Raw genomic sequence first — 26,441 nt, 5'->3', positions numbered from 1 at the left:
TTGTCAACCCTTCGGATGGCGAGTAGAATACAGCGTCTCTGCAGTGGTCTGAGGGCTTGGTTTCTTGTTCCATTCAGCTCCACAACCAGTGCTTGCACGGGGCAGGGTTATTTCAACAAAGGATGGGACCCCTGGTAGCAGACTTGGTTAGAATTGGGGGTGGGGTGCAATGTACCAAAGCTCAACCAAAATGATAAAGTCCTCTCATATTTGGAATGCAAAATAATAATACTTGCTGTGTTCATGAGTAGGGCAGGAGAAAGTACTGGTAAAGCTCAACCAAACCTTGGCTGCTCTGGCCTCTGCCAGGTACCAAGTAGGAAACCCCATGAGACTTTGGAGAGGGAGTTGTATGTTCATCAGAAAAAGCTGTGGGTCAGAGCTGAAAGCATGCCTGCCCCTCACTTTGGCCACTCCCAAGTGACTTCTATGAAAAAACCTCTGCAGGGCAGAGAAAAATCAGTTTTGGGCTAAAATCTTCAAATCTCCCACTAGCCTCTGATCCACCATCAAAAAGCTGAAGAGGTCCAGTCGGCATGGCTCAGTGGTGGAGCATTGACCCTTGCACCAGGAGGTCACAGTTTGATTCCGATCGAGGGCACATGCCTGGGTTGTGGACTCGATCCCCAGTAGGGGGTGTGCAGGAGGCAGCCGATCAATGATTCTCATCATTGATATTTCTCTTTCCCTCTCCCTTCTTCTCTCTTAAGTAAAAATATATGTTAAATTTAAAAAAGCTGAAGAGGAATGTGTATATGGCTCAGGTGGTCAGAGAAACTTTTTTTTGTCGTTGTTTGTTCGTTTTTCATTTTTAAATATATCTTTTATTGTTGATGGTTTTACAGATATCTTGTAAGCCAAAGGGGCTCTGAGATTCAACTCTAAGCTTTCTCTCCTTCAGGCACATGCTCACCTGGGCCCCTCCCAAAGCTGCTTTTTCTTTTCTGAAGCTTCTGGAAGATGCCAGCCACGTTGGGCATTTCTCGGGGCTGAGTGAGCCTCTTGGTCCTGGCTTCTTCCCCGGCCTGACCTCTGGGAGGTGAGATGGAGGGCGGCCTGGGAGGAGGTCCCCATTCCATCTTCTAGTCTAAGCACGGGCAGGGTCAGCCTCAGATTTGGGCCCAGGGTTAGGAGGCAGAGAGCCCACCTGGGGCCCTGAGGCCAATCCGGGTCCCTGCACTAGGGCCTTTGGGGCAGAAAGAATAGAAGCGCTGGGTTTCCCTGGGCGGCTCCTGCTCAGTGACTCCAGACAAGACCCGGCAGAGCAGTGGCTCTGACAGAAGGCCCGGGTGCAGGTGGCAACTTGGGTCTCACTCCAAAGTATGCAAAGAACAAGCAGACTGTTCTAGAACATTCCTCAGCTCTGCCACAGCTGCACCAGTCCCAGAAAGGGGACTTTTATGGTAAGAACACATTATGCAAACACAAAACACAAGGTTGGAGCAGAGACCTGCAGTGGTAGCTGGTGTCTGCCCCTCAGGCTTTGAGAATTTCTTCCATCCCAGGACCATCTGAGTGTTGGGCACGCTGTGCCAAGAGTCATGTAGAGAAAGCCAATGGAAATCAGGTGAGGAGGGAGAGAAAATGTATTTTCAACAACACAAATTGTACAACCAAATCTTAGAAGGGGGCTAGGAGGGAGGGCTTTCTCAGGTGCTGAGTGCTTTTTCCTGTATGATCTGGGAAAGGTAAAAAAAAAATAACAAAACTGCATTTGGCAGCGGGTTGGGAGATCCACTGTTTTTATTCCAGTAATTAAACTCCTGATCAAGAGCACACGGTATCATAAAATGTTTGCTTTTTAAAGCAGGTTTGAACTTTTACACAGTCTGTTATAACACTGGCATGCACTCCTGTATACATGTACACTGATAGGGTTCTAATTCTTAATTTAAAAAAAATTTGAGAAAACCGAAATGTTAAATGTACACTCTAATGAAGACACTGCTGTAACACCAGCCAGATGGCTTATACTCCTTGGGAAAATACTGAAAGCCTTTGAATGAGAGTGGGAACTTCATGACTCAAAGAAATTCTCCTGTTGAGAAAAGCAGCCGTTTGGCCCAGGGCAGCGTTTCCCTAGTTTGACGAATCGTCAGAATCACCGAGGTGCTTATTAAGCATATTCATCTCCAGGGCCCAAGCCAGTCCTCCGGGATCTTAATCTCTAGAGAAAACTTAAGCTCCTGCACCCACCCAGGCTGTTCTTATGATCAAATTCCACACCCACCCTAGTACAATGTAAGTTCATCTTTTAAAAAAGTGTATGTGGGTAGAATTGGTTCATTTGACAAGTTTTAATTTTTAAAACATTTTATATAACATACTTTTCAAATCAGTTTTATATTCAATGGGGAAAAAAGAGAAAGATGTGCCATGTATGACAACCAAATGTAAGCATTGATCTGGTTTTGCCTAAATTAAAAGTGAAAGTGCCAATTGATGTTCCTGTCTGTCATCAGGGGTAATTTAAAAAATACTTTATTAAAACAGTATATATTTAGAAAGAGTCAAATCCTCTATTGACCCAAATATCAAAGTAGTTGTTGAGAGATCTCTATACCTTAGAAATACTATAAGAAATTACTCAAGATTTTCATGACATCTTCATTTGCAAAAACCTCCCTGGCTTTTCTCTATGGAGACAAGTCGGTTAAAAAAAAATCAAGAGAGGGATTCAAAAACAATGGGCAGAACAAGAGCGGGCTGGTGGCCCCGAGATTGTTCAGGGCAGCTGCCCTGCATCGCTGTGGGGGCTTCATGTCTACTTCCTCCCAGGCTCATCACCGCTCTGCCGAGTGGGCACTGCTCGCTCCCTTCACAGGTGAAGGGTCTGAGGCTTCCCAGGGTAAAACTTTCCCAGCACCTCACAGCTCAAAGCGGGTCCCACATTCGTTCCCAGGCCCAGCCCCCAGCCTGCACTCTAAGTGACCTGCAGTGACAACAGCCATCGTCACAGTCTTCCTGGAACCAAAGAAAATGCGATGTTGGGAAGTACAGTAAATATCGATTACTCATCGAAATACGTCCTGTTTCAAGTTTTCCTCGTGAACATAGTACAATAGTATATGGCATACATTTTCCTTCTTTGTGCATCCCTAGAATAAGTTTTCATTTACAAGCAATTACAAAAATCCCAATCCTCTTAATATGCATTCAATCAATCTGCAAGCATGTGCGATCTTTCAACAAGAATTTTCTATTGTGTCCAAATAGTGTCCCCTGGTTAATTTTTAAAACTTCATTATACTTAATCCAAAATTTTCATTTGTGGAAGAGCAATACATCCTAAAATCTAAAGAATTTTTTCAAAGTCATTCTAAATGGATATATACAGAATTCCATTAAAATACATTTTCAAGAGAACCAGTCATTTACTTGCTAACATCTTGAAGAGTTTCTGCATACTTGTGGTTTGGTTAAAAATAAAAAAGGCAGCATACAAAAGTAAAATTGTTGCAATGTGTGTGTGTGTGAGGGGGGGAGCAGGGGAATAAAAGGACACATTCACAGTGATTATCCCTAAGGTGTTTTCAATCCACGGCACCTGAAGGTGAAGCATTTTATTGCCAGTAAAAAGCTTTGCTAAGTTAAGAAGATACTGCATAATTAGTCAGGAAGTTAGCAATATTTGGCCCAGGAAAGTATAGTATGACTTTAACATTGCATTGTGTCCCATAATTCTCTCAAGTTCAGATTTCCATATTTTAGGAACCTGCTGGGATTCGAGGTGGATGAAGCTTGTCAATTCTTTCACAGTAATACTGTTTGATTAGACTCTCAAAAGATATAGCTGATATAGATTTTGCATACAACTCTGTTTTTGTTATATAAGCTTTCTCTCATGACAACTGTTAGAAAATTACACAAATTGGGCAATCATTTTATTTCTAAATGATGTATATTTTTGTAATCAGCAGTTTTGTCAATTTATTTTTCTAGGAGAAAAAAATGAACACTTAAAGGTTCCAAAAAGAAGCTAATAAAATTGTTTGATTGTTTTTAAGAGACATTTACAAACTTTTCTCACTTTTTTGAGAGATAAAATACCACAGGGAGATAAAAACCAGCTCCACTCCCTCCCCTCAAAAGAAAAAAACCCACAGGGCATAGATAAAATTGCTCTAAGAATTAGTCTTATTCTTAATGCATGGAAAATAGCAAAATATCATGCCAACATAAGGAATATACACCATAACTCATAAATGTCTAATCATTAAAACAATGACATAGTCACGGTTAGATGTAACCTAGCAATCTTATATATGATGCAACTACATAGTGTATGATCATTCCTGATATATATTACATTCGATCCTCGCCAAATTAAGCTATGTATAAATGGCATTATAAAATCAACATTTTCTATCACCCTAGTGTCCTGTTCCGCTACTGCACAACCATAGCATGCAAGCAACTAGGCATTAGCTGTAAACAGTGAAGTATCATTACCTTCCAGAAATCCAAAGAACATGAAAAGTACATATGTAGTTCTAAACATCAGTGATATTTAAATGACTTTCAGATTGAACAAAACTATAGCATATAAAGCAGCTTTGGATATCTCTCAGTGTTCTCTACGAATACTTTGTAGTCACCCTGCAGTTAGGAACCTCCCAACAAGATCTGTAATGCCACTGACCCCTTGTGAACTGTGGTCAAGGTTAGGTCACACAGGAGCCTACATCCCAATGTGAAAGCTGTTTTATATCATCTTCCCTTTCTGACATAATTCAGGGGTTTGAGTCACTAAGAATAGGTTAAATGGGGGCAATAATGAACTTATTTATCACACGGGAGACTTTCGCTCAGGACACCTATGTGTTCACATTGGAAATAAGAATTCTGTAGATGCGCGCCAGCTAAATGCTCTTTTCGGCTTGTGTTCTCAGCAAGATGGTTGGCAGAAGGAACCTGGGTCAGATTATAACCTGGGAGGTGTCGCTCTAAAATACTTTTCATCACATTTGTAAGGGTAGATAAAAGCTAGCAGCTAGCAGAAGAAGGTCAAAAGAAGATTATCTGTTCTTTTAAAAATGCAGATGGACCATGTAGGTTTGATCCCATGGTGCCCGGGCAATTAAGAAGTTACCATGTGAGGGCAGAAGCTGGCACGCTGCAAAATCACGATTTCAGCTCTCTTTGGGTTCGTGGTGTTGGAGGCTGTGTTGGGAGGGAGGGGAAAATTGATTGCTGGCCAGGCTTTTCCATGCTCTATCGGTTCTCATAATGAGTTAGGCAGTTGGCATGGACCACAGGAAGGTCCTCTTCACTCAGAATCCTAATAAACCTCCTGTGAAGTTGCACCTATCATCCATCCAAATGGACTCATTTGGGTCTGCATTCCAGTTAGGTGGAAAATAGTCACATTCTCAATCTGACTTTGGGCCTGAAACCCTTGTGTGAAATATTTAAATGCATTGCCTACATCCTACTAAATCAAAGTCTCGCATTTACATTTACAGTGAGATAAAAACAGCATTTAAAGCTGCTGCAATTTGTTCATTTCCCATTCATATAGAAGCGATTTAAGTTTGCTTATGAGGCAAAAACTGTACAATTCTCATCGTTCAGGCATTATAAAATGTCTTTCTTTAATGTCTTGGGATATAAACAGTTTGGTTTATACGAATTACATATTTTTTCATCTGCATTAAGAAACAATATACATATTTTTTTCCAGGGAAATTTAAAGTTATCTAGGATAAGCCTAAGAGAGTCATAAAAACTGACTTTATCATCCATGACCTTCAATACTGTTACTTCTAGAAAACTCGTGAACATTCTTTGGCCACTTGGGTCATTGCCCACTTGGAGGGAACTGCACTTGGGTCCTGGGACCATGAAGAGTTTTGTCTCCAGACAACTCGAGGCCATAGGGAAGCCGTTTAAAAGGTGGAACAGCACAACTGATCCAGGAGGACTCCCTGTTTCTCAGACGCAAGTTCCTTGGCGAGTTGAGAGGTGGTGTTTCCGATTCCGCACGCCCGACGTCTTGTCTTTACTATCCGAAGGCTTCTGTTGTGAAATATCTACTAGAGCACTGGCAATTGCAAGGCCTGGAAGACAAGGAAAAGGCCTTTAAATGTTTGCTTAGATCTTTCTAGAAAGGCGACAGTGGTGGCGTAGCACGTTATTTTTTTTGTTTTTACATTCAGGCATCAAACACTGAGCTGTTTATTGGAAGTTATCAAGTAGTTTACCCTTTATTTACAAAGTTTCTTCACTGGGTCACAGGAACTTAAACACGGGGAGAAGAACAAGGATTAACAAAGGTAACTGGCTCTGACGTCAGACCATCAAGTTCAGTGCGAGAAACGATACCACAGTGAGTAGTGGGTGTGACTCACAACGTAGTTTCTATGCCTGGACACAGGTTTGCTTTGGATGGACAAGGGATTTTCAGTGTTACTAGGGTTTATTTTGTGTGTGTAACAAAGGTCATTGCATTACAAATTCTTTTTAAAATTTTAGGGCGTTTTTAGGTTTACAAAGAAATTGAACCAATATTGATACAGGATTGTTATCTAACGTCCATAGTTTGTTTACTTTAGGGTCCATGCTTTGCATTGAACAGCTCTATGGGTTTTGACAAATGCATAACATCATGTACTCACCACTATAGTAGCATATGGAATAGTTCCCCTGCCCTGATAATCCCCTATACTTTATCAATACATTCCTCCCCTTCTCCTGTGCCTCTGGTCATCACTGATTTTTTTTCAATGTCTCTACAGTTTTGCCTTTTCCAGAATGTCATATAATTGAAACAGTAAAATATACGCCTTTTACAGATTGCCTTATTTCACTTAGAAATATGCCTTTAAGTTCCATCATATCCTTTTTTGGTTCAATGGCTCATTTCTTTTTATCACCAAATAACACTCCATTGTATAGATGGACCACAGTTTATCCATTGAGGGGCATGATGACTGCTTCCAATTTTGGGCAATTATGAATAAAGCTACCATAAACATCCACATGCAAGTTTTTGTGTGAACAGAAGTTTTCAATTCACAAATACCTAGGCGCATGGTCAGCCTATGTTTCAGTTTTAAGGGAAACTGCCAAACTGTCTTCCAAAGTGGCTGTACCATTTTGCATTCCCACCAGCAATGAACGTTGCTCCACATCTCTGTCAGCATTTGGTGTTGTCAGTGTTTGGGACTTCAGCCATCCTAACAGGTATGTAGCTGCAGTTCATGGTAGTTTTAATCTGTAATTCCCCAGTAACACTATGTTGGACATCTTTTCATATGTTGCTGTGTTATAAATATATATCTCTTCTTGGGTGAGGTATCTGCTCAGATTTTCTGCCCGTTTTTAATGAGGCTGTTTGTTTTCTTATTACAGTTTTAAGAGATTTCTTCTATATTTTGGATATCAGTCCTTCACCAGATATGTGTTTTGCAGATATTTTCTCCAAGCCTGTGGCTTATTTTTTCATTACTTTAACCTGGTTTTAAGAAGAAGAAAGCAAGCATCCCAGGGATAAAGATGTGCTAAGCACAGGTGGATATGGAAGAAAGATGACCTATAGAAATTTAGCTGATAAATATTTTAAATATAAGAAAAGGACCTTGGGTATTATGAGCAGAATTTCAGCCCCAAAGTGATCTCTAGCTCTCCTGGGCAATAAAAACATAATGCTGAGTTAAACAGGGTTGTCCATTGATTGACAGGAATGTTTGGTAAGATGTTCAGGGACAGGAAAGAATTTCCTAAATTTGTAATAGCAATGGCTCCAACAGATACCCTGGTTTATCACAGCTACACACAGAGCTCCCTATAATTCTTGAGTAAAGCATAATGTCCCCAGTCACCATACTAAACCAAGAGACAAGACTGCCTTCTGCAAGGTCTTGGGGACTTGATTCTGGATCGAGCTGAACCAATCCCGGAGCCCTCACAGACATCTTCTCAATGCGCTGCTATTAGAAGGCCTCGCTTTTGGATCTTAGCCTATGTAACTGTCATTAAACTATTTTATTCCTCTGGGGCAATGTATTCTAAGCTGGTTTATAGGGGAACCAGCAAGGTCAGGTGAAATATATGTGGATGTATATGATTTTTTTTAAGGAAAAAGGAGCCTCAAGTGCATTTGAAAACAGAAGAGAAGGTATTTATGGAGAAGGAGAAATTGATGGTGTTAAATGGAAGGGATTAAAAAATTACAGCTCTCCCAGCTAAGCTAATAATCTTACATATTTACCTTTAAGAGATGCTGTTAAATATCGTACTCTTTCAGGATAGTAAATATTTCTTAGAAATTATTTAGAGATAATACAAGATCAAAGAGTCAAATTTTAAATAAAACTCTCTTGTTTGACCTTTGAAAAGCACATATGAACTTCTTGAATGTCCCCCACAGATGTTTTAACCTTATTCTGCTACAGGAAATACTGATTTTGTTATTTCTTTAGGGAGGGAGCCTAGCAGAAGCACATTATTTAAGAGAAAGCCACAGACCATGGCTGTGCTAACCCAAAGTTCAGTTCAGGCAGACCTCCCATTCCCTCAGATCTCCCATCATACTTCTGTCATAATTTACAACCTTCTGTAATTCCACTGCTGGCACCATCTTATCCAGAGACAGCCAAATATGACAAATAATATGGATATATCTCCTTTACTGTGGACAGAGACCACTTACACTAATTTCAATGATCACAGCATCCAAATATGAGATCATGTTGTTCATTAAACTATCGTATGACCTAGTCTGAAGGAGCTCTGAAAACAAATACTTGCCCATTTTCATGTGGCTGCTAAGGCCGTCCCCCTTACGGGAGGTACAGTGCCAACAGAGAAGTAAACAGCTGGAGTTGCCAAAACAGGAAATTTTATGCTACTCCAAAACTGTCACTGTATCTTTGTATTCTGGAGTATATGAAGTCCAAAGCCTAATTAAAGTAGCGTCTCTCACACCATATCCTGGGTTTACTAATGATCTGTAAGCTTGGAAGCATATTCGGTTGAAAATAATAAATCAATAAATCATTTCAGTTCTTACTTTACAAATAAAATTGCAAATCATGCTTACTTTTAATTTGACAGCTGTTTGTCCTTTCCTCTGAAAATGAAACATAAACTGCATTTGCAGACCCTGTGTAAACGGCAGTAGGAATGTAGGAAGCCTTGCGTTCCTCCCCCAGTGGTACCCGAGTGTCCACAGCTGACCCACAGAGCATGCTCAGAGGGCCTCCTGCCCAGGTCTAATCTTCTTGATGGGCCGAGTGAGGTTTTCGTTCAGATTTAATCTTGTGCCGTCACTGCCCCACACAGCTTGTGGCACACCATGAGTTATTCTGCTTCATAAATCCCGTAAGATTATTAATAATTTGCCGGAAGCCGGTCCACCCTTGCTGCTTGACACAGTCGCTGCAGGGAAGAAACATCTGCACAGCATATGTTTCAAGAGACCTGGCGTATATGGCATACTGTTCTTAATATGTTTGCTCCCCTTCTTAGCGCTATGTGTTTTAACCAAGGTCACCTCTCTAAGAAAGGTTATTTCCCCAGGTGGGGTTTTTCCCCTGGAGTTAGGGATTAATAGGACTAAGGAAGGGAATAAAACCCCTTAACTAAGTGCCAGGCGGGTAATTAATCACTTTAACTACAAACAATCACACTTAAGCAAACAATCACACTTAAGCTACATAATCTTTACTTAGGATAATCTCCTTCAGTTACTTCCTTGTAGTTTAACAGAGGAATGGAGATAACAAACACCCTAACCTTTGGAATAGAATGGATAGGATTAAAATCAACTGGTATAAATACAGATAAATACAGATGTAACAGGAGAATAAAGATAGAACCTGGCTGGAGAACCTGGCAAGAACCTGGCTGGAGTACCTGGCTAGAACCTGGCTAGAGAACCTGGCTAGGCTGCTCATCAACTGAACGCTGTCTCCGTGTCATTCCTTCTTCGCCGACTCTGTCCATACCTTTGGGAACCCCTGGACCTGCTGGGGTTGGACCCCAACAACTAAGTGTCAAATTGTTGGGTGCAAGATTTTTATTATTATACTTGCATTTCTTCATCTTGTAATACTTGGGGAACTTTAAACAACAAGCACCACCCACAAATCACTAGGTCCTCCTTCGCCTACAAGAGGGCCTAGACACAAGAGTAAACGAGAGATAAGGCCCCTGGATTCCTAATGGCCTAGTGTGTAGAAGACTCATTACAAACAAAAAATTAAAGCAACTTCTATCCATTCCCTTCAGCATACTTTATTGTAGGGAATCTGAGTTTCTTAATTGTTAAAAAGAAAAACCAAGTCAGTGGCTCTTTCAAGAACGATAATAATACCTGCCCTTCCCCACAATGTAATATTTATATGCTGGTGAGAGACTGAATATACACACAGGCAATGGCCAGACCACGTGTAAAGTCAGAACCCTGGTCCACAGCTGCACTACCTGCCCTGGAAACCAACCCCCTATCTGCCATAACCAGCACGGGAAACTGACCTGCCAGGGCAGACTTGTAGCACGTCAGTCCGCTATCTCTAATAATTTTGAAGTCAAATGATTAGCCCTGTAGCCATGGGCCCCAAATACCCAGGACTTGATTAATAACTGACAGCTTCTGTGAGTTTTGTCCCTGCTTCTACCTTAGGACCAATCAGAGAAGAGAAAATATGCTCCCCTAACAACCACATAGGACGCCCTGCTTCTCGTTAGCCTGCCTCCTGCTTCCCCAGGCCAGCAGCCTGGGCACACTTGGGCCTTCCACTTTTCCCCTTCTAAAGAGTTCCCACACATTCGCCTCTCTTTAAGTCTCTGCCAAAACACAAGCAAGCTATGGTTGACTCCCTTGTTATATATAGCAAGTTCGGAATAGCCAGCCTTTGTTGTTATATGGTTTGCTTTCACACTGATGATGAAGAGATAAATATACTAGTAGCTTGAGATCTTTCCTGGATTAAAGAAATATGCATCCATAAAATAAAAGCAACTTAGTAGTAAGTTCTCTGCATTGCAGTCTGAGGCAAAAGCTTTCTCCTGGTTTACATTTCCCCGGGGAACTGTTTCTGGTGAGCGGTTATCTGGTGATGACCCCACAGTCCCCACACCATAGGAGGAAGTCCCTCCTCCCCCCTGGTAGGATGCTGCATGCCTAGTGGCTCATGCTGGCGCCGTTAGAGTCCCATTAAAACCAGGCCACTCCAGAGGATCGTTTTTTCAAAACGTCACACAAATCATCTGGTGAAATCCACTTATTGTGTTCTCTAGGCCTAGCACAGTTCCTTGTTATCGAAGCAATACAATTAAGTGGGGGAACAATTCATTATTTCAGACTGGTGGGCTACAGGAATTTCATTTACCATGTCAAGATGATGCACAGACGCTGCGGGCTAGCAGAATCTATATCAAAGTATCCCCGCAGACTCAATAAAAATGTTGGGGGGTTAAATATGTACTGTAAGTTTTATCTTTTTGCACTTGTAGTTCTTGAATATCAGACACTACGGCATTTAGGTTATTTAAATCTGAATTCTAAACGTCATAAGAAAGCAAGTACCCTCTCCTGTGTCCTGTTCCTTCTCCCATGGCCCCTTGGCCATCGGAACTGGTGCTTGCTCATGTGGAACCCCACGGTGGCTGCTCGGGGTCTCCCAGGGCAGGGCCGCTGGGAAGGAGGGCTCCTCCGGGGATATGTGGATTTCCTTTGGACCGTGGGCACAATTTAGTCATCACTGGTTTGGATGCTAAGAGCTACCATAGGTAATTTTGTAAATAGTATCAGATCTTTACCCAGAACCTTAGAAAAAAAACCCCACAGTATTTTTTCCTAAAATTTCAGAACTTTGTTTCTCAATAACCACGTATAGACATGCCCAAAAGAAAATGCAATGAAAATGTCTAACAGCTAAATATTTGGACGGCAAATATACCTTTTTAAACCACTAAATTTGCAATGAAAACCACCATGGAGAAGCATTGAGGAATTTAGTTATATTTAAAAGAACTCTAGTTTTTTCCTAATGGAAGTAGAATGATCTTAATAGACTCTGGCAGTAACAATCTAATCATAAAATTACCGATGTGTGTGTTTTTTACAATTATGCAGAACAATTAATAAGTACAGCAATAAACACTGCACATCCAATGAAATTGCCTTGAAAGAACACTATCACTTTCTATACAAACATAGCACTTCCATTTTACATTTGCACGAAGCCTCAGAAAAGTCATTCATTTTGGCATGCTCTCCTCCCTCCCCCCGTCTGTGTAAGAGCAGGCACCACTATATATTTTAATTTTCCAGGAAAACAGCTTCATTAGGCGTGAAAGGTTAATTGCAGGTTTAAGTGGAGCTCAGGGAACGGTGCGGGGTGTGTGGTGAATTGCACAGTCTGCTTCAGGAATACTTGAATGAGTGTTGTAGACTGTTTCCCCCACTGAAATGCTTTACGACCTCATTTACTATCTGTCTTCTTTTACGGCTTGTATTTGTAGTTCTTCTAAACCTTTAATGGCTATAGTTTTATTTCACTGTAATCAGATTTAAATGGAAATCCCATGCTGAGATGTTTAAATGTTTTCCCTCTGATTGTATGTCGCTACATACTACCAATCAGAGTCTCGGCGATCCTTCCCAGGATTAAGAAAGTGACTTTGGAAAACTCTGATGTTCCATAGACTCTGTCTATTGTGCTGACTTAATTGAACACTCAGTGTGGCCACCCTTGCCAATATGCAACCGGGGCCGGATGCATAATTAGAAAATATGCATTTCCATTTTAATTTATCTGCTGGAAGGCCAGCACAACTGAAGTCATTATTAGGCAAAACTCCAAAGGTTACATTGTTGAACAAAAATTGAAATACTTTAAGTGCTGAAAACACAGGAATGACAAATGGACTAGTCACATTTGTCTGAGACTAAAGAAATATTTCTCTTCACCTACAAAAAACCAATGACAACTACACAACTACACATGTCAATGTTTAAATACAAATGATAATTGTATTCTGGTTATAAATTTGTGTTTGGCCTTTAACACGTATTATTTTAAAATTTCATTTAAAGACACACTGTCCATGTATTCGAAAATGTAGTCCTCTCTAGCAGCACAGATGCCACTTTCTATAACACTGCCAAGTCCTCCCTAAATTTCACATGAACTGTTCCCTCATTGGTTAGAATGTGCCGAAGAAATAACGACCACTACTGTCTCAAGTCATTGATTAATGCAAATCTTCATGGCTTTAAACAGGTAAAGCTTCTTTTAGATCTTATCAATTCTACTGTTAATCACATACTAGGAAGTTTTATTTTGAAAAATCTGTGATTTTTTTAGAGCCACAAACATTACAAGAATCAACATTGTAGCTACCTTTCATAGTTGTTAAATAAATTTCCGAATAATATTCCCTCTTTCTAAGCCAACTGGGAATATATTTTCTAGTATTTTCTTTAATTAAAAAATCTGATATATGATAATCCCTTAATTTAAGTCTTAATAATCCTTAATTTAACTGAAGCACTTACTGCTCATTGAAGACACTGAACTATAGCAGTTTTATAATAAAAGGAATAATTTAGTTTTCATTAGTTAGGGACATTGTACTTTAGCATTTCTAGTAGTAAAATGTCATTGGTTGTTTTAAACTAAATGAGATTATATGTGAAAGTATTTTGTAAACTGTATTTATAATATATTATACAAGGTTAATCATTTCTATTATAAAACAATCAGTTACTACTAATAATAATATGAAATCACAATAAAATCACAAATGTCCAGAAAACTCCAAAGTTCTAAGGATCAAAAATTCTTTGTGGAGCAAATCACTTCATTCGACTATTATTTCTTGAGTGCCTATTATATACATGCTGGGCACTGCTCTGATCCTTCAGGATTTAGCAGTGAGTAAGACAGAGAAGACATAAAAGATTCTGCTCTTCATGGAGCTTATGTTAGAGTGGATCAAGCTCATGTGTTCCTTTGACAAAGTTGTTGTGATGATTAAATGGAAAGGGCTTAGAAATGTGCCTGTCACATAAGAGCTCAAAAATGTCCATCATCTGACACAAAACTATATATAGCACCCTGAAGATGCCACTGAAAAACTACTAGAACTTATAAATGAATCAATAAAGTAGCAGGATACAAAATTAACATTCAGAAATTGGTTGCATTTTTATGTATCAATGATGAACTATCAGAAAGAGAAATTAAGAAAAAAATCCATTTATAATTGTGTCAAAAATACCCTAGAATTAAATCTAATCAAAAAGGTAAAAAAGACCAAACATGTACTCTGAAAATTAAAGAAAGAAACTGAAGAAAATACAAATAAATTATGCTCACAGATAAGAAGAATCAATATCACAAAATGTCCATACTTGCAAAGCAATCAATAGATTCAATGCAATCCCTATCAAAATACCAATGGCATTTTTTCACAGAACTAGAAAATATAATCCTAAAATTTATATGAAACCACAGAAGACCCTGAATAGCCATAGCAATCTTGAGAAAAAAGAACAAAGTTGGAGGTACCACGGTATGTGATATCAAACAATACTACAAGGCTATCAAAATCAAAACAGCATGGTACTGGCATAAAAACTGATACTTGGATCAATGAATAGAATAGAGAACCTAGAAATAAACCTAAACCTATATGGTCAATTAATCTAGGACAAAGAAGTAAAGAATATACAATGAGGGAAAGACAGTCTATTCAATAAATGTGTTAGAAAAATTGGACAGATACATGTAAATAAATAAAACTAGACCACCTTCTTACACAATATAAAAGAATAAACTCAAAATGGATTAAGGACTTAAATGGAAGACTCAAAATTTTGCACATTAAAGAAAACCATCAACAAAATGAAAAGACAACATACTGAATGGAAGAAAATATTCACCAATGATACATCCAATAAGGGGTTAATATCCAAAATTTCTAAGAACTCGTACAACTCAACATACACAAAAAAACAACAACAATGTAATTAAAAAAATAGGCAGAGGACCTGAATAGACACTTCTTCAAAGAGGACATACAGAAGGCCAGTAAACATATGAAAAGATGCTCAATGTCACTAATCATCAGTGAGATGCAAATGAAAACCACAATGAGATATCACCTCATACCTGTCAGAATGGCTATCATCAATAAATCAACAAACAACAAGTGCTGGCAAGGGTGTGGAAAAAAGGGAATCCTCATGGATTATTGGTGAGATTGCAAATTGGTGCAGCCACTATGGAAAACAGTATGAAGTTTCCTCAAAAAAATTAAAAAAGCACTACCATACGACCCAGCAATTCCACTTCTGGGTATATATTGGAAGAAATCCAACACACTAATTGGAGAAGATATATATGCACCCCTATGTTCATTGCAGCATTATTTATAGCCCAGATTAGAAGCAACCCAAGTGCCCATCAATAGACAAGTAGATAAAGAAGTTGTGGTACATATATACAAAAGAATATGACTTGGCCATAAAAAAGACTGAAATCTTACCATTTGTGACACATGGATGGACCTAGAGGGTACTATGCCAAATGAAAATGTCAGTGACAGAAAGACAGATACCATATGATTTCACTTATATGTGAAATCCAAAGAACAACAACAACAAAAAAAAAACAGATTAATAGATACAGAGAACAAACTGAAGGTCACCAAATGGAAGGGGTTTCTGGGGATGGGTCAAAGGTAAAGGGATTAAGAAGTACAAATTGGTAGTTATAAAATAGGGAATATAGTCAATAACATTGTAATAACTATGTATGGTGCCATGTAGGTACTAGAATTATCTGGGGATCTCTTCATAAATTATATAATTGTCTAACCACTATGCTGTACACCTGAAACTAATAAAATAATACTCACTGTCAACTGTAACTGAAAATTAAAATTTTTAAAAATGTGCATCATGATCATTGTCATCATCATTGAGTGAGAAATTTGAAGTCAAATAGGATGCAGTAGACAAAATACTGGCAAGATTTTGTCTCTATCCTTCAGTAGCATTCATTCAATCATTCATTCATTCAAAACTTAGTACGCCTACTAATTGTGTGGAATGCCAAATAAAGGACAAAATTTGATAGAAGCATGGAGTCATGGACAGCATCAATTTAGACCAACAGTGTCAGTGAGGTGTTACGTCCTCAATCCAGAATTATTTTGATGTCTTGGATAATAAAATTGAGAACTTGCTCCTGAAGATGTAGATGACTTATGAGTGTTGCCCATTCATTAAAAAATCTGAAAATACTTGGAATTGATTATGGGAAAATAGAAGAATGACAACATTAAACAAAGCATTGTTTATATTGATACTGCTTTATTATTGGCAATACTACTATTAATAAACTTGTATACATTTTTTAGAGTTAAAAATGCTTTCACATTCATATCTAGGTTGTTCCTTAAGATTGTTCTGTTGGAAGTGGGTCAGGAAGCTATTTTTATACTTGCTTTGCAGATGGCCTAAAAGAGGCAGCGAGGGATTAAATGACTAGTTCAGGCTCACAGGTATGGTGGTGGTGGTAGGACCCGAACCTAGGAGTCCAGATCCCTTGACTTGCACTCTATTCACTTTAGAGCCATTAGAAGAAAATGGCTGCTTTAGTACAAATGGCCTAGCACATGATTTTGAGTCAAAGAAAAAGAAAAACAAAACCGGTAGGGGTATGAAATCAGTTATGGTCAAAGCCATTAATTAATGCTGATGGTAATAAAATTATAATTCTATAAAAAACAACTATTGTGTTAACATTAAGTGAATGCTTACTGAATGCCAGCCTCTGCCCTAAGTACTTTGATCATGTTTTACCCATTTATGCAGTAGAAAGGAGTGTTATATCCATAAACATGTATAGAGGGCATACTGCAGGCTGTCTGGTTAAAGTTGGTTGCTCTCAAAGAGTCGTTACTAAATAGCATCAAGCTAGGGCAAGAAGGCAAGAGCTTCTAGGTTTTTGCTAACATTCGCACAGAGACAAAGTCTATGAAGTGGACACAAGGCATAAAGAAAGCCTGGCTGGTGTGGCTCAGTGGTTGAGCGTCGACCTCTGAACCAGGAGGTCATGGTTTGATTCCTGGTCAGGGCACATGCCTAGGTTGTGGGCTTGATCCGCAGCTGGGGGCGTGCAAGAGGCAGCAAATCAATGATATTCTCTGTCATCATTGATATTTCTATCTCTCTCCCTCTCCCTTCCTCTCTGAAATCAATAAAAGTATTAAAAAGAAAGACAGAGGTGAGATCTCTGAGATCGGTGTTGAGGTCAAAACTTCCTGATGGAGATGATCTCTGAGCTGAGGTTGAAAGATGGGAAGGACCTAGTCAGATGAAGAACTCTGGCATGAGGGATGTGGTTGGTGTTAGGAGAGGAGGGGTCAAGTCTTGGGTGGAGAGCCAGCAGTCTCTGCCACTGGAGTGGACCAGGCCCCCTGGTAGAAAGAATAGAGTAAGAAGGAGAGAAGATCAAGGAGAAGACTGATAATGGTGGAGGGGAGTCCGTGAGGAGACAGGAACATCCAGAGATGTATGAGAAAGCCAGGACTGGGATTCTCCACAGACTTTATAAGAAGACCAGTCAGTGGCTACTTATAACCTGTGCATCCTATTTTTGTTTGCAACAAATAGTCTCCAAATTCTATGACAACTGTAAGCCAGTCGAGTGTGTGGTTTCCAAGCTTTTTTTGATCTGAAATCCAGAACGTCCCTTGAGAGATTTCTCTTGGAAGGAAGTAGGAGTAGGTGCCTGCTAAGGTCACTTCTGGCTCTACAAACGTATGACTTCAGCAAGCCAGCAGCGAGGACCACACTGAATTATTAGAAGACAAGCTATCAACTACAAAAATGAATTTTAGTATTGTCCAAGGTGATGTTTCTGCTCCCTTAAGTTCATAGCAACTCAATATTTTAAATAATTTCAACATTAAAGAATTTGAAAATACACAGCTATCTCTGCAAAGTCAAATTATTACTTTAACAAACTCCAAGAGCAAAATAAATTTATGCCTTTTATATAAAACTCTCAGATCACAGGAAAAGTTAGATAAAAGTATGCAAATCCTCACTTGTAGCCATTTAGAGAAAATGGAAGACAAAAATGCTACCCAGAATCATGATTTTTCCATTAATGTTATTATAAATTGCTTAGATCTTCCCAAAAGGTATTACAGATAACTTAATGGCCAAAGGCATTTTAACAAAAACAGATGTGTCTGCAGCCAAACTGATCCCTGATAAAGTTCCTTTGCTGAAGGTAAAGGCTGTATATTTGGACAGCGTATTTCTCAGAACAGACTTCAAACCATTCCTCTGGCGTTTGCTAAGTGATCCTGGGCCCCAGATAGTACACATTCTCCCCAGTAATTCATAACGGGGACTTTTAAGAAGGATTTGTTTAAATGACCTCCTTTAATCTAACAGGATAGTACAAAAGCAGCTTTCACTCTCTGAAGCAATTTTGAGAATCTGACTGAGCATAGCCCATAAATGCTAACCTTTCTGAGTGCAAAAAGTATCATTTTACCCCACTTTGCCTTTGGGAACAATCACATGGCCTCTGAGCTACTGTAAATTGAGAAGTGTCACAAAGAGTCAGCACTGGAGGGAACCTTTACACTCTGCGGGTGGGTAAATCTCGGAGGGAGCTGACTGGAGAGATCTGGAACTTTCTGATGTTATACCAGCGGGATAAACACGGCTCTGAATTCACTCCACGTTGTCTCCAGTCACAGAGCGAATCTTCACAGGTTGGTTCCACAACCCCTGACTGCAGTTTCCTAAGTGATTCGCCAAGTGTGCTTGTAAAAGGAACAGGTTCCTCATCGGGTGGCAATGAAGAGGGTTAAGAGATGGATGGAAGGAGATAGAAATTCCGATTAGCACGTGTCATTACAGAAGGCCTACCAGAAAGAGAATCAGAATGTCATTTGCGGGGAGATGAACGACTTTGCCCCCTTTATTAGGCATATTCACTTCGGATGTTATCCACCTACTTTCAGTAAGTGCCTTAGCTGGCAGAAAGATGAAAAAAGTTGCTTTCAGGTCAATAAAGGAAATCTCTTCTGATCAATGGTAGATTAGAGCAGGATCTTCTGAACCGTGTGGACTCAGCTGCATTCTCTAAAGGGTTTTTCTATTAGTCTCACTCTGAGGTCTGGGCAAAGGGCCAGCTCACCACCCAGATGCTGCGGACATTCAGTCCAATGGTCAATAAGTTCCCATAATTAGAGAATTTATTTATTTAGAAAATAAAAGACATTTTAGAGGCATTATATTTAACAAAGAGAAGTGTATATATCAGAAGTGTGGTATTGTCAAAGTTTTTAAAAAGTATATCTATTTCATCAGATTTGGTATCATATCCTTCTACTTCAAATCCTTAATTATTAAAGTTGGAGAAATGAAGATTATAATTTTTATTTGCAAAGGTATTTAGGACTTTCCCTAAACAATGTCAAAGAGGATCTTGAAAGGCAAAACGATAAATGGCTGATATATCATTGACAAGGTATGTTGAGTCTCCCTCCTTCTTTTGGGTAAAAGAATACCTTTTTACTGGTACCAGTGTTTTTGACAAATTGGGATCATGATAATCAGAACAAAAGCAAATTCTCTATGAATAATTGTAGATTTTAAGTAATTATATTACATCCATTTCACTTTCTGGAGTTGCAAATAGCCAACCAGTTGTTTTTATTTCTTTGGTCAAGTATGAATTAAGCGAAGAGAATGGAGAAGTAAAAATACTGATCTGCAACTAATGAGCCACAAAGCCAAAGGACTACCCACTTTTTGCTAAAGAACTAGAATAATTACAATAATGGAAGGTCAGTGTACAAATAAACAGATCCTAACACTCATGACTAGATGGCTACCGTCTACTAGCAATCACTCTTTGTTGTACATTTACAGCACCCTTTGCAGATTATAAGCAATGCTTTCTAAAATACATTGCATGAGCTGCCTGCGATGATATGGCTGTCTTGGTCCAGAACAACTTGTATGGCCTGAATTGGCCCAGCTGAAGCAAGAGCTAAGCCACTTAGATCTACAATTGAATTTTAATTCAAATAAAATCATCAATGAAATTGTAGATTGCTGACTTGCTTAAACTGTGCAGATCAGTCTCCAGTTATGGTGCCTTCATGATGTGACTAGATCATGTCCTGTAGTTTATGGTCCAACATAAGAGGTGTCATACTCAGACTCTATTCAGATGTGTAATCAATGGCAGAAGCAACTTAGTGGCAAACCTCTAATAAATCTCTAGAATTACTGGGGGATGAAATAAAGTGTTTAGTAATTTTAACAAATCTGGGGAAAGGCCAATTTCGAAGAGGAAAACAAGGAACCTGATGCCACATGAAGATAATTTTAAAGCATGGAGCCCTGGCATTAAAGCCTGAATTGGACATAGCTACTCAACCACAGTCACATCCCCTGAGTCCAAGTACATGAGGAAATATTTCCTAAACTCCCCCAAATGGCCAATATTATAACATGTGAGAATCTATACCATATTCTAGGAAAGGATTTCAGTGGCCCCCAAACTTTGAAAGGTGCTTCCTTCACAGGTTAATATTTAAGCTTTCTCAAACATCTATGTGGTTTGATATTTGGAAAGAAAGGTGAACTGAAAAGAGAAAATATGTATTTTTTTATACACAAAAGCAATCTGTTCAACTTTCCGTCTTTAACATCTTGACATGTGTTTTGTTCTACTATTTCTCAAAATTAGCTTTACTATAAAAGTTCATATTAATTATCCCATAATGTAGGCTAATCACTGCTGACATTTTGAAAGAAGACATTAAGGAAGCCAAGATAAAAACGAAAATGTGGGTGAAAAATATTACATATGTTCCTCATTACAGCCTGCAGTGCTTGCTTCTCTGTGAGCTCATTTTCTCTTAAAGTAAAACCCAACAGTGACGGCTATTGGAGGCAAGACCAACTATCTGGACCTCTGACTTACTCAAGCACGGATCCTTCATACTTGGCACTTCTCTAGTCTTAGATGGTGAGCCAAAAAGATGTTGGATGTGTTTCAGTTTTAATTTCATTGTTTTATTAATTTTTATGACTTTCAGTATGACATAAAAAAGATGGAATTAGTATAAAAGATTTACACGTTAGCTTTCTCAATTTAAATGATTAGCCTTAGAATTAAGTGAGCAGTAAATCTAATCTGGCACTGACTTTTACATTTCACGAACAATGCAAGCATTAATATTTTAAAAAATCACATATTTTAATTATACAAAAATTCCTAAAACCCAGTAATTATACTGGGTTTTAATGAAATACATGTAGTCAAATTTAGCTTCTACAAATATTTTCCTTTTAAAAATGAGCAAAATTAGCCCCTATAGTTTGTTTCTTTAGTCAATATAAAAAGTCAGTAAATTCAATAAAAAAAATAAAGTTTACCATATAAAAAGTCAAAATTTCTCCTTGTTGAACTGAGTGAAAAACCAAGCAGAGCCCTGCCTGGTTGCTCAGTGGTTAGAGCATCGCCCTGCAGACTGACGGATCATGGGTTCAATTCCTGTCAAGGATAGGTAGCTTGGTTGCAGGCTCAATCCCGGCCTGCTCCCTCTGTCTCTCCCCCTCCCTTCTACTCTCTCTAAAAATCAATGGAAAAAAATAACCTTGGGTGAGGATTAACAACGACAACAATAAAAGAAAACCAAGCAGAAATGCAATTAAAATGCAAAAAGCAAGAGAAAATACTGATTTTGATTCTTTCATGTTCTCCAGGATAAGTATTCTATAAAATGGGGCTTACAGACAGTATGGCAAAGAACACAAGGATTCAGTGAGTTTGCCAAGCCTTTGTTTCTTACAATCCCATTGAAGTGAACTTAGGTCATCTTAAAAATATGAGGGAATCAAGCTCCTAGGACACATTTCTAAAATCCTATCTAATAAAGAGGGGATATGCTAATTGACCCTCACATCATCGCAAAGATGGTGGTGCCCATAGCCAATAAGGAGGGAATATGCTAATTGTTGCCCTGCCCTCAAGGATGGCAGCGCCCACAGCCACAAGATGGCCGGCAGGGGAGGGCAGTTGTGGGCAATCAGGCCAGCAGGGAAGGGCAGTTAGGGGTAACTGGGCTGGCAAGGGAGGGCAGTTGGGGGCAACCAGGCCTGCAGGGGAGGGCAGTTGGGGGCGACCAGGCCTGCAGGGGGGGCAGTTGGGGGCAATTGGGCTGGCAGGGGAGCAGTTAGGTGTCCATCAGGCTGGCAGGGGAGTGGTTAGGGGGTGATCAGGCTGGCAGGCAGAAGTGGTTAGGGGCAATCAGGCAGGCAGGCAGGCGACCGGTTGGGAGCCAGCAGTCCTGGATTGTGAGAGGGATGTCCACAGGGATTGGGCCTAAACTGGCAGTTGGACATCCCCTGAGGGTCCCAGATTGGAGAGGGTGCAGGCTGGGCTGAGAGACACCCCCCCTCCTAGTGCACAAATTTCGTGCAGTGGGTCACACTTTCCACGCACATAAACACATACCTGTATTCATGGGGTAGTAGACTAAGTCCTAAGGACCAAGAAGTTGTATAATATTCTATTGAATTTATAGTGGTACTCTTTGTATAATCAGTATGAACATGAGCAAAATACTTCCTTATTTAAATAAAAACTGTTTTACTTCCAGTTGCAATGAAAATATTCAAACAAAGAAAAAGACAGTGATTATCAAAACCTAAATCTGGGGCCCATGGTTTGAGATCATTATAATCAATAGGCAATTTTCTTCTCAGGGATACAGAGGACCAGACACTTATGGAGGAACTTTTCAGAATTTCACACAAGGCAATTAATATAGGCTTCACTCTAGAACATTACATTTTAATGACCTTCTCTGTTCAAGTTACATGAATTTTATGTAAGGCAAAGCTTCTGAAGTCTAGGGTTTTCTTTCTGCCTGTGTTATTAACATTTGTATTTGAATATAGTTCCTTTCATTAACATTAAATCAGTTAGCTCTCATTTATGAAAAAGGACTGCAAAGTTTTACCACAATAGTTTGCACAGCTTTAATTGGCATTCATGAAAAAAACCACAATAAATTAATTTGCTACTTGGAAAGAATTTGACAAATGCATTAATCATGAAGAAACTACTTTCAGTTTCCTTTACCCGCTCTCACAAAGATAGATGTAAGATAAGCGACTACTGTGTTAACATTCTGGAAGCAGAATGAGATGTGATGATAATAATGGGGATATTCTTAGAACCCGAGAATTTGAGCTGGAAGGAATCTCAGAAAGTCCCTGGTTTAACAAATGGGGGCAGAACAGTTCCGCCTCCCAAACTGTCCGTGGAGCAGGGCAGCGAAGAGGGATTTAATTTTTCATTTTCTCTGTTCGAAACCACCACAAAAGTTAGAATTAGTCCAGGATTGACTAATTGGCATTTAAATGACTTCGGTTCCTCCCAAACCAAGCCACCTCTCATCCCCAAGGTCTTGAGAGTACAGTTTGAGCCCAGAGATGATGCTGAATGATAACATGAAACATTTATTGCAGAATTTTGATCTTTTAAAAGAAAATAGCATGAACACAGCACTAAAACTGTTCCCAACACCTACACTGTGCACTGATTCCTCTGACAAGTCAATGAAATGCTGTCAGATACATTTACAGGTTGGGATACTGTGAAAGGTTTGGATGAAAGAACATTCAACAGCAATGTATTGTATTGTAAATATTTCTCTAATTTGGCTATTTGTCTTTTTACTTTGTATTTTATCTCAGCATTTTTTCTTTTAGATGCAGTTCAAGTCACAGATCATCTTTATGGTTCCTATGCCATATGACTTGGTTGCTTCCTTTTTAATGCAAATGTTGGTATTATTAAGAAAATACATTAGAAGTTACTAAAAGCAATAGTAATCACAGTATTCTCTGCAAATGGTCACACTTTAGTAGTCACTTTTGAGTGAAATGTTATTCTAATTTTTGACCCACTATGTACATATTATATACATGTGCCTGTGTATGTAGCATATGTATATAGTGAATATGATACACATATGTTCATTACTGGGTTACATGAAGGTGTTGATATAATAATATAAATCATGGGGCCACTTCATTAGAGCCACATCAGCATTAGAAACATTTCAATCCTTAACTAAAGGCTTTGACAAGAAAACACTGTTGAGAGCATACAGAATGATCATAAAAAATCCAAGAGCTTTTTGTGATTCACACCTGCTGAATCACAAAAATAATTCATACTCTCACTTTACTGTAGGGTAAAGAAGTGCTCATATCTTAATATGGAAACAATAACCCATGTGCCCACTTACTACACATGGATTGTATTTTCCTTGTGCTGAAATTCTAAATTATTTTTAATCCACTTGACCTTTGTTTCTGTAGAAATGAACTGAACTTCTCTTAACCGCTCTTTTCTCTGTGTGTTATTCTTTATGTGAAAGGTTACCTTATTTCTTATTTGCTTATTACTTTAAATTTTTTAAAATCTGCTTATAGTACCACATATGCCAGCATGAAAAAGGGAAATTTTTGCTAGCGATAATCTTACTGACTTTTGAGAAAGAATATTATGCTAGTTATTTTATTTAAGCATACATAATTTTTATGGTTTATTTATCTTCAGAAAATTTTACAAAAATTATATTTTCACTAAGTGATCAGACACAAACCACTCTTCATTATCTGTTTTTTAAAATTAAAACATACAAATCCTAGTTGACAAATTGTAGTGTTTCTCTAACAGTTAGGCTTAAAATAAAAATAACTTCTCCAGCTCAGGCAATGCCAAATGGCCTTTGTATAGTCACAGAATTTTTTCACTTCAAGTACATTTATGAGCTAAAATATTTGGTGAGCATGTGGGGCTGGGTTCAGAGAGGTTGCAGCACCACCTTGACCTCCAGCCCTGGGCAATGAGGCTGGCGGCAGCGTAGATCAGCTGAGCAGAACCTTGGACCTACTCCTGGGGGTGAGTCAAAGTCAGCGAGTGTTAAAGAAACATTTTCACTCACAGGTTTGAAACACAGGCCTTGTTGGTTAACCCCGAATGACCCACAATATTCATTTAATCTTTTTATTTGAAAATGTAGAGTTATACAAATGTTATTATATGTAGGATCATTCCATTTCGAAAAGAGGGGACTCAACAGTACTTTACACAGACGGGGCACTCTAGAACGCCAGCTACTGTACGAAGGGAAGGGTAGCCCATTATATTTCTCCTGGCATTGATACGAGGTACAGGTACGTGGCCCTGGTAGCTGCAGTTCTCAACACCTGCGCTATCCCCGAGTCAAACCTGAGACAGCGACAGTTAGAAGGTCAATGATGGATGTTATCGTCAAACTGCAATCCAGTGAAACCTGGAGACGCAGAGGTCGGAGGTACAGGAGGATGTAAGAACCAAAACATCAAAAGATGTTGTCACTCTAACCTCCTTTTTAAAAAGTTGACACATGTATTAGGTCATATATAAACTTTTGAGACAAAAATGACAGCATAGCTGCAATCTATACCTACCCCTTTTAGACTACATGTAATTATGTTTTATCTTCCTTTTGTCATTCATTCTTCCTCTGCCTCTTTTTAAACCACCCCCTTCAGTTCCTGGCTTCCTCCACTTCAAGAAGCAGGCTGCATGACGGCTGGTATTTGACATTCTTGATGAAATAATTGCATTATCTAACTGATCTTCCAGTCTTCAGGGACATCCTTTGTGAAACCAAAAAACTGTCTACTGAAATTTGTCTAATGTTATCTTATTCTCTGAGCAACTCTGACGGTCATATCATTATTTGAGGCAATCTCACATGGTTTCAATAACCACTGCTATCATTGTGCTATTCTTCACCTCATTTTGGTTCATAGATCATTTATATTTAAATACCTTCTATATATACACCATTTGTAGAAAGAAGTACTGATACTTTGATCATTCTTAACACCTTCATTTTTTTTCTCTTAAAATGTTTCTTTTTGCCATTTTAGTGCCAATATCTATAAGACATTGGATTTGTATGACTTCATTTTATGTATACGAACTAGAAAAGCTCCCTGTTTTATTAATGTTTCCATCTCAGGTCATGAAGGTGTTTCTACTTTAAAAGCACAATGGCAATAAATCCAGATGTTGGTGAAACAATGCAAGGTCACTTTAAGGGAAGGCTTAAATCCATTTCATGGACTTTGGGGCTGCTCTGTCCCTCCTAGGAGTTCTCCTTGGGGTTTTCTACCAAATGAGTCGCATGCCGGATGAAGCTGGCTAAGATCTTGTGCCCCCCGTACACTGCAGGCCTCTGTAATGCAGAACAACAATCAGGTTACACCCTGGCATGCCAAGGGTGGGTGTCTCAGAATCATCCTATATAATAAACTCCCCTCAATAGTTCAAATTAACCCTCACAAGATGGCTGCCTACGACCAGGCCAGT

General features: G+C 39.0%; 1 protein-coding gene across 1 annotated transcript in view; it reads right to left on the bottom strand.

The window, feature by feature from the left end:
* Positions 1-1,725: 1,725 nt before the first annotated feature.
* The window catches only part of ATRNL1 (attractin like 1), a 474,447-nt gene continuing 449,731 nt past the window's right edge, over positions 1,726-26,441 (bottom strand). The window contains exon 34 of the mRNA XM_023753345.1: positions 1,726-6,059. Within this exon, the coding sequence (XP_023609113.1) occupies positions 5,935-6,059 (125 nt within the window). The 3' untranslated portion in view covers positions 1,726-5,934. The remainder of the gene's footprint in view (positions 6,060-26,441) is intronic.

Source organism: Myotis lucifugus, unplaced genomic scaffold (assembly GCF_000147115.1).
Source record: "Myotis lucifugus unplaced genomic scaffold, Myoluc2.0 scaffold_44, whole genome shotgun sequence".
NCBI lineage: Eukaryota > Metazoa > Chordata > Mammalia > Chiroptera > Vespertilionidae > Myotis > Myotis lucifugus.
Note: the sequence above shows the minus strand (reverse complement) of the source record. Positions and strands in the feature narration are given on the sequence as shown.